The 9869-nt window shown below is 38.0% G+C and overlaps 1 protein-coding gene across 1 annotated transcript; it reads right to left on the reverse strand.

The window, feature by feature from the left end:
* Nucleotides 1-3: 3 nt before the first annotated feature.
* LOC108426104 (epoxide hydrolase 1-like) lies at nucleotides 4-9609 on the reverse strand. Its single transcript, XM_017695367.2, has 9 exons — nucleotides 9481-9609; nucleotides 7976-8186; nucleotides 7088-7268; nucleotides 6023-6232; nucleotides 4782-4911; nucleotides 4226-4440; nucleotides 2753-2861; nucleotides 2087-2218; nucleotides 4-1263 (listed from the first exon to the last, which is right to left on the reverse strand). Exons 1-9 carry the CDS (start codon nucleotides 9501-9503, stop codon nucleotides 1053-1055), a joined length of 1422 nt encoding a protein of 473 aa, XP_017550856.1. The 5' UTR covers nucleotides 9504-9609; the 3' UTR covers nucleotides 4-1052.
* Between the last annotated feature and the right edge of the window lie 260 nt (nucleotides 9610-9869).

Here is a 9869-nt window from a genome sequence, read left to right on the forward strand (position 1 = left end):
AATTCTAAAGGATGAAGAGAGTTTGGAAAATTAATTAGGACTAGTACATAAAAAGTAAACATTCTAAGCAGATCTCAAGAAAAAAAATAAACATCAAATATAAGAAAAAATGTAAGATGTGGGCCCTTTAAGTAAATAAGTCAGAAAATATCTCTCTTGTATAAAAGCTCCTTATAATTGCCTGGCAATCTCCACTGCACAGTCCTCTTCAGGTCATTTCACAGGTTTTCTATGAGACTCAGGACTCTGTCTGGTCAATTCCAAGACACCTGCCCTTCCACACACTGCCCACTAATGCACAGTGACCGCTGCCTTATGTCACTTTATGACTGTTGCTCTCTGCTTTTTGCACTATACTGCACACATAACTTTAATGTCATGCTCCTTGCAAAATACTCCACAGGTCATTTTAACTACTGCGTCTACTTATTTATGTCTAGCTCTTTATTGATGTGGGTGTTTCTTTGTGAGTGGAGGACTAGCAAAGTAAGAATTTCACCGTACAGGGTAACCACCTGTTTTACTGGGCATATAACAGTAAAACTTTCATTTTGAATCTTGAAATAGAAAAGGACACACTGTAAAACAACAAGTCATGTTAATGTGTTACTTACAAGCTTCAAATAAAACATGGAACCTCTTTTATAAGTTTCCCATATCTTTCTTTAATCTGAACCAAACAAAACATGTTAATGTGAATCATAATTTATGCTAACATACTACTAGAGTCCCACAGGTGCGCTGGCAGAAATGAGCAATACTGCTGATGTGAAATTTTCATTTTCAGCTTTGAGATTCATTGCATGAGCTAAAGGCCTAGCATTAGTTTGCCACTGCTAATTTCTATAGCTTCCACCCATATACTGAAAGCGCAATATCCCTGTGCACATTTAAAGCATATAAAGGCAGCGTAGCTGCCGTAAGGAATCATACCCTATTTAGTTCTTCAGTACTTTCAAAGTAAAAGCCTTGTTAATTTGCTTTTGCAGATTTTTCACATTTCCCTTTAAAGTAGTTCATGCTCTATGTCAAAAGGCACTGGAATGCAGTAGTTATTTAGGCCTCTTGCTCTCCACTTTCTTCACAAACTGCATCAAGTCCTGGGACAGCAGCGCAGGTTCCTCAAAGGCTGCGAAGTGACCTCCTCGCGGCATGTAGGTGTAGGAGCGGATGTCTGTGAACCTCGAGCGGGCCCAGACCCTGGGGCAGTGTACTAGCTCATGGGGAAATGCTGCCAGTCCCGTAGGAACATAGATCTTTGTTCTGTAAATATACAATACAGACATCTGTCAGGTGTTTCTAAATGGTGGTAAGAATTGCAAAGTCAGATTCTAAGAAACCTCTGTATAACCAGGGGTAACGTAAAGCAGGTCAAGGAGATCTACCACCCTGCAGAGTTTAGTTCTAACCCTGATCTAACACATCTGATCCAGATAATGAAGGCCTTTAGAGGCACCTGAATATTACAGACATCTCTAAGAAATATTACAAAATTATATCTTGCCAAGTGAAATCATCTTAAGTCTTGTGGATATATCAAATATTTCTTATTTTGAGATTATTCTTAACATATTGTATTATTATTTAGCTTATTTGTAGATTTTTTAAATGATTTTACTCAAGTTATCATACTATATTGTCAGATAATTTAGCTTGTTCCAAGCACACTTCTGCCAAAATGGTGAGATAATCTGGCTAAAACTTAAGTAAAATCAATTAATAATCTCATAATAAGCTTACAACAATCTCAAAATGAGAAATATGAGATATATCAATTAGATTTAAGATACATTTAAATTACCATTGCAGTATGGTAGATCTACAGGACCAGGATTAAGCACCCCTGATTTACAGGTATGTGCACCTAGGAACACCAGGGGGTGCTTGAGACCCTGTTCTTTTGCCTGTGTATCATTCTTTGAGATTCATTTCAGTGAGGCAAAACTAAAGAAGCAAATTTTGGAATCCAAACATGTTTTGACAGATTAGCTACATTTGCGTTAAGGGGGAAATTTGATTTTTCACCTGATCACCTTTTGCCTTGTCACTTCACCACCTACAAAGATGTGCTATGTTGTCAACTCACACATTGTCCAGTCTTTTGTAAAAGTTTGAGCTTGAGCCCAAGTTCTCCTTGTAGAAGCGCATGGATGGGATGATGGAGCCTGTAGTCCAGTAGATCATGACGTTGGTGAGGAGGTCATCCAAACTAAACTTTCTATGGTAAAACAAAGACTCTTAGAAACATAAAACAGCCCATTATGTTGTTTTTTTAAACACATTTATCTTCTTGACTCATATATAGAACAGCAATCAGTACTGCTGTAGTACATTACTATACATATGATTTCTGTGACCACAGCTTCATTCTGGAGGTGGGTAGAGCAGTTTTCACCTCAGTGAAATAATAACTGAAGTATAAGTAAAATTAGCTCAGCCAAGAAAAACTGAACTGAAGTATAAATGTGCCATATGTTTCTTATTGACATTCTTTTAGTCTTAAATTAAATGCTACAGCTAAAAAAATGTGAGAAGCCATATAGGCGATGAAAAAAAAATCAAACCCATCAAAATTTTGATGGATTTGTACTTCTTTGAGGATTTAGACATGACAATAATATGGCTCCTATGCACGTGTACATGTGAGGAAAGTAACCTACTTTTCACGTAGTTATGTAACTGATGACTAAATGTAATGGACATTGGTGAGAAGGTCATCCAACGTAATACTTTGTGTGTTTTTTTTCTTTACCTCTCTAAACCGCCATCTTCAAGGTCCCTGTTCTTAAAATCAGTCCAAGTGCTGAACTTCTCCAAGATGTATGCAGCCAGACCAACTGGAGAGTCATTTAACCCACAGCCTGTGAGGGGAGACAAACTCCACAGAGTTAACAGAGCAATTACTGTATGAACCAATTCACTTTATTCACAGCTGTAGTCTACAGGCAGTCTGCATAATACAGGTGAAATTTCACACCGTGAGACTGATCCCAAATATTCAGATTGTCGTTAGATACGCAATTTGACTAAAGACATGAAATCATTTTTTGAAACACGAGTATGAAGACAAATGTAAAACAGTCAAAATGACCATTAAGTTCCTTTTTCCAGTGTAAAAAAAAACTGAAAAATATATTCAATAGTAAATTACACAGAAGCTTCCACACTTTGTCTTTATTACAACTTCTCTTCTTTTTGGGAGACTTGCTTTCAGTTTTTCAGATAAATCTGCAGAGATATTTTTCCACACCTCCAAAGTTCAGTCTTTGGTTGGTTGAATTTTCTCAGATCTGAAGTAAAAGTGGAGCTTGATTTTCTCCGCTCTCTCAAAGATGAAAGCTTCAAGTGCTGTTTATCTGATCAGTATTGGTGGTCTATCAAGTCTTGCATGGTTGTTTGGAAATGCATTTTCTCTACATCTACTAATGATTTTTTTTTTTAACTCCAGTTTTGCAAACTCCTGTTTTTCCACTTATTTTTCATTGACTTTCTCATTCCTAACGCAAGTGGGGCAGTCGTGGGCTGGAGGTTAGGGAACCGGCCTTGTGACCGGAAGGTTTTGGGTCCGATCCCCAGAGACGACAGTACATGACTGAGGTGTCTTTGAGCAAGGCACCTAACCCCCAACTGCTCCCTGGGTGCTGTGGATAAGGCTCACTAGTGTGTATGTGGTGTTTCACTTCAGTGATGGGTTAAATGTGGAGGTGAAATTTCCCCGTTGGGAAATAAGTGGGACTAATAAGTGGATTATTTTTATCTAATCTCCTGAAAAATGAATACCCTGTATTTAATGGCCATTTAATTGGAAGTTAAAAAAGAAAAGGTGATCTCTGATTTTGCATAGTACTGTAAATTAAACTTCAAATGGAGCAAATGCAGTAAAAAATCAAAAACAAACAAATGTAAGATTTGTTGATTTAGAGACCTCTCTGGTGGAAATTTTGTGCTTCAGACCCCTTCCATGAGCATGTTGAAAGAGAGTTCAAAGAAAAATCAGTCAAAACTTAGTGAAGTATGTGTCTTCCATTCTGATGTAAGTGAATTATCTGCTACTGTCATCATATCCTCACCAATATAATTTGATTTCACATCTTTCATAAATTGAAAGAGCTACCTCTTTTATATAGTTGTGTAAATCCATCATTGACCCACTCTTTGATTTGTAGCCAGGACAAATGTGTTCTAGATGCGAATTGCAGCTATAATAGAGCTTACTGTATCTTACCTGCAGTATCAGGTTTGGTGGCTTGGATGTGCATATAGCCAGATTCTCGTAGTAATTCATACACATTCTTCTGCATGTAAGGGTAGATTCTGCACACATCTTCTCTGGTGAATCCCACCAGGAAAGGCAGATAACGGCCAACAAGGAGACAGACGATGGTCATTGTGCTTCCTGCCCTGGCGTTGATCATGTTAAGATGCATACCCCGAATATACCTTATTTAAAAGAGGAAAAGCAAGTGGATAAAAAAACACTCTGAGGGACATGCTCTGTATGAAAATGATTTTAATAGCCGGTAAATAAGGGTCAATGAGGGAGAAGCAGCTTAGAAAATGGATGGATGGATATATCAAAAATATAGGCATTTTTCATAGTACACAATATGTATAACAATATTAACCCTAAACACATTCAACGCACACTGTGAAATCTCAGTACATGTTGGTATTTTAATGTTTGCTACAATAACAAGGAACAGAAGAGAAAAAAACAAACAGTATTATAAAAATGAATGTTATTAATAAATAAAGAGTGTATCCTGAATCATATATCTTACTCAGGCTTCATCTGGGCCATGTTGCAGGTGATAAGGGATCCCCAGTCTCCCCCTTGTATGTAATAGTCAGTGAAGTGCAGTCTGTCCATCAGCTTGTGGAAGATACGTGCAGCATCCAGGGAACTGAATCCTGCCATATCAAAAATCATGCTTTAAATGTGGTACGAGTATTAAAATAATGTATTGTATATTCATTGGCTTTTTCATACAGAAAGGGCTTATCAATAAACCAGGTCCAACTCAAAAAGGAGGAAATGTCATGACTCCCTTCAGCTCTGAGGTCTCTTTGAACACCATCTCCCAGAAAACCCCTGGGGGATCACATGACTCCTGCCTCACTCTCATGCTCCAATCAGCACTCTGGTTCTCTAGAGTACTGATCATGTCCACTTGCAGCTCACTGATTAGTTTAGTATAAAACCCAGGCTTGTAGGATACGTTCTTTGCGAGGAATTGCTTCTGTCTATAGAGCTACTGAGCATTCATATCTGTTCTGTTCTGTTCTGTTATTCTGGTTCTGGACTTCTTGCCCTGTTTTTGATTAACCTTTTCGCCTGATCCTTTTTCGGATTGTTTGCCTGTGCATTTGTGCTTCTGTGTTTTTTGCCCTTTTTGTATCTGACCTATGCCTGTTGCCTTGACTTCGATGTTCGATTGTGTATTCATCAGTAAAGCCTCTCATTCTACTTTTACCCGCAAGTGTCTGCGTCATTCTGTGTTGTTACAGGAAAACAGAAGGGGATTAATAATCACAGATCAATGTAAAATAGAAATAAATGTTTACATAGAAACAAACACTGTACATGTGTGTACTTTTGCCTAAATAAACAGGCATGCACGTAAAAGTAAACAGTAACAGAAACTCTAATCAGACTAAACTATATCAGAACCTAATAAATAAACAATCCAGCAGAGAAAATAATGTTATAAAGATAGAAATTCTTGATAGTTTCTATATTCTGTGTGTATTCAGAATTAGACTGAGTAGAAAACCTACTAACATGCTACTACCCTGATGCTGTTACCACTGTACTAAAAATGGTCAAATATAAAAATATAATATCAGGTCAGCAGTGGTCCTATGTAGGTCCCTTTCCACTGATGGATGGTGTAGAGATAAATTGTTGATAAACTGTGCAGCAACTGATGGACTACAGTCAGTAACTGTAAACCTACAAAGTGTTGCTCTATGGTGGGTGTACCTTCTAAGCAGGCATCTCAGTGTATGCCAACAGTCTCACCTTGTTTACGTGGGGCTTCGGAGTAGCCATACCCTGGGATGGAGGGACAGATGACCTCAAATACAAAGTCTCCCTCAGTCTCAGTGAGCAGAGGCAAGATCCTGTAGAACTCATAGAAGGAACCAGGCCAGCCATGCACCATCATGAGAGGCAGAACCTTCTGTCCAGTACGCTGGACAGGCTTCACATGGATGAAATGCACATCTAAACCTGAGAAGATACCAGGGTTTCTGTCTTAAAGCTAAATTAAATTAGGATAATTTAAATCCTAAAGGACCAAGTGTCCGGAAACGTATTCATACAAATTACATAGAAAGTTAGATAAATCCTCGGACAATGCACCTCCCTTCTGTTCTGCACATATTAATGAGGGTGGATCTGCTCCCACTTAAGTTACTGCTCCCTTAAATTTAACTTCAGTAGCCACTGCTCACTGCAACATATGAGGCAACTGTATGGTTGCAATAGATTCACAATTTTTGATTAAAAATACTTGTTTTCTATAAAGATTATACAAGAATATCCTGCTGGATTTCAATGTAGCCAATAACTGGACTAGACTCATTAAGGTGCTCTGTTTCTCCTGTGCAGCATTATTAGGGAGCAGTTCTGGTTTGCTGTTCACACCGCGTTGCTGCAGTTTGGAAGTGAAGGAAAAAGTTAAGCTCAAGCACATCTAAAACTGCCGAGAAACATTTGACTTCAAAACCACTAGAAAATAAAATGTAGGCAGCTATGTCATTCATCAATGATATGCTTTTGTTAGCAAAGAGTTTGTTTGACTGCTGGAGAATATGAATGGCTAGCCTTTCATGGCAAACTGAACCAATCCGGGAAACCATGAAATCCACCAAAAATTCTCTGGGACATTCATATGTAATAGAACAATAAGCTTGAATTTCCAGAGATCTGTTGTGGTAGCCTGGGTGGACATATTAAGTTTGTGGTGTTGTATGCAGAATGACCATTTCCAAACGGACAAATATTAAGTTACACCAAAACCTCACATGATCTGTGATTGGAACAGATCTCTGACAATTTATGAGAGTATGTAAATGTGCTCACCCTCAATGTTGGTTTTGAAGTGAGGGTACTTGTTAAGCACCCTAACCTGCTTCTCCCAGTCAAACTCATGCCTCCAGTATTTGGCCACCTTTTTAAGATAGGCAGAGTTAAAGCCGTAGTGGAACCGGCCATCTTCCAGACTCTCTGTGAATCTTGTTTGGCCGATGCGTTGGTAAAGATCCTGAACAGAGCATGTGGTCAATGTGGTCAAAATTATTTCTCAATATAAGTCGTCAGAGCATGAATGAAACCCAGTATGCTGGATCTGATATTGGGGGAAAAACATGAAAATCCTGATCTGGTTTATTAAGAATTTTAGCCTGAAATATCACAAATTGCTTGTAGCACAACATACATAAACTGAAGTAAAACAGGTCAGATGAGCCTTATGTTAACATAGGACCAATGTTACAATGAGTAGCTAGTTAAGAATTACATTAGAATTACATTACGTTTTATTACACACTTCTACAACCTAAGACAAGCTCAACCAGTTTGCACTGAAGTCCCTGTAGTTACTGAATAATAAGCCTTAATATGCAATAAGCTTGGGATTTTGAAAGGTGAGATATTGTAATTTTGTGCATATCTGCACTGTAAGTGATATTTCTGGCACTTTTGTATAAGTTTGTATGTATTTCCTTTTTTTTTGTCTAGTAGAGTGCTTAAACAACGTGTCCGTGGTACGTTTAGACAGATATCTTAAGTCCATTAACCATATTAAAAATGCTCAATGTTTCCTAATTGCTATCAGAAAAGAAAAAGATGTATCATTTCATCTCTATTTCAGGCCATTCTTACTGTGTCCATTTCCAGACAGCCTAGGTGTTTTAAAGAAGGGAAACATTTTTTAAGCCTATGATGACAATTGCAGTAACTTTATTCTACCTGTATCATTTCTTCAGAGGTCTCCACAACAAAAGGACGTATAGTCCTGTCCTCTGAAAGAGGCTTCTCTCCTTCTCTCCACCAGCCATCTCCAACTGGGATTTTCTTTGTTTTTTTCCTCCATGCCATGTAGCATAGAAGACCTCCAATTCCCACAGAGGAGACTGCCAATACTTTAAGTTTGCAAGGGTCAAGATCGGAAAGGGCCTTCCTAAAAAAGACGATAGAAAATTTGCAAGAAGACAAGTAACATCCGGGTACTAAAATATCACGTGTGAAAATAGAACAACCAGAAATTTCTCATTTCAAGAGTCACTGTTTCTTATGATTGATCAAAGTGCCCTGAGACCCAACGTTCAAACATGCATGAGACAAACCACAAGTAGTGCTATACTTCTAACTGAATGAAAGTTAGTCACAACCCCCCACGTAGGGCTAAAATAGCAACCATAAAAGTAAGAGGGGATACATCGATTGAAACAAGGTGGGTTTTGCAAAAACAATGAAAGCTCTTCCTATAATGGGTGCAGTAAAACAGCAGGGAGTACGTCGGCAGTGCCTGTCAGTTAGAAACTCAGCTCGATGTGTTGTTTAGCAATTTTTCATTCTTCCAGGTGAGGATGAAGACATCAAGCACTACATGACCATTAAATTTCCCAGGATGTAAACTGGAATGCTGTTAAACTGGAGGTGTTCATTTTTTTTCATTTTGCAAAGGGTTCTCAGGTATAACATTAACTAGCTTAGAGGCTACAGTGTTAGCATAATTAGCATGTATGCTAGCTGCTAGAGAACAAATGCGTTTTGATCATATATTACACTCTCCAGAGAAATTTTACAATTTGCTTTACTTTACCCATAAGTGAGAACTGCAGACAAATCTAACTATTTGTATTTTTTTGTAAATTGTTGTTAATTTACTGATTTTTTTACGCATAAGCTACTCCAGTGTATCTTTTTTTTGGAAAAGAGAATGATATCCTTTGGCAACAACTTCTAATGATCACAAATGAAACCCTTTCAATATAAAGAACATATAGTATTTCTTCTTAAGTTAGCAGCTTGTGAATGGTTTTATGGGTTGAACAAGTTTTTTTTTTATCTCCTCAGTTAACTACTTCTATTTAGGTGAATTCACATTACTTGAAATATTCTCTTTTTCTCCTTTACTTGTCAACTTTGAACAAGAGGGAGAAAGTTTTGTGACACCCTTAAGGGATTTAAAGAAACCAGGCCTTTTAGGGCCAGCAAGTTCATGGAAGGCATAAAATAGAAAAGCCTTTAGTATTCTGTGCACCTTTTCAGTTATGTAACAGTTTGGCTTGAAAGGACTAGCTAATCCCAGCTGGTTTTACATCACAATACAAGCAGCTTTGCTACAACAGAAATGTGCCAATTACCACCTCGGTGGGCTCCCAAATTACTGTCAAGTTCTGGCAAGAAACTCTCTGCAACTTGCTGGAGTCCTGTCGTACAAACCCATAATAAAGTTGGGGCCTACTCACTGAATAGTTTCAACTGCCTGCATGATTTGGTTCCAGTTTCTCAGTAACACCCACAGTGGTTGTAGAAATACGCATGTATGCTGTAAGAAGTAAATCACAAAGTGTGTATGAAGTTCATTTCCATAGCAGAGTCCAAAGGTTATGTTCTGCAAAATGGACAGAGGAGGTGTGACCAAAAGTGAGTTTGTATGTGACCAAAAGGCTAGACATTAATTAGTGTATTTACATTAAGCTAGACGTTAAGTAGGAACAAAGTTCAGACAAGTGCAGATCTTGATAAATGGTAGATTTAACATTAACCAGAGGGAAAACCGAAATCCTAGTCACAAAACAGTCCAGGAAGTCAAAATACGGAGCAATCAAGATAGGCGACAATACAACAAGGGCAA

This window comes from Pygocentrus nattereri, chromosome 5 (genome assembly GCF_015220715.1).
Source record: "Pygocentrus nattereri isolate fPygNat1 chromosome 5, fPygNat1.pri, whole genome shotgun sequence".
NCBI lineage: Eukaryota > Metazoa > Chordata > Actinopteri > Characiformes > Serrasalmidae > Pygocentrus > Pygocentrus nattereri.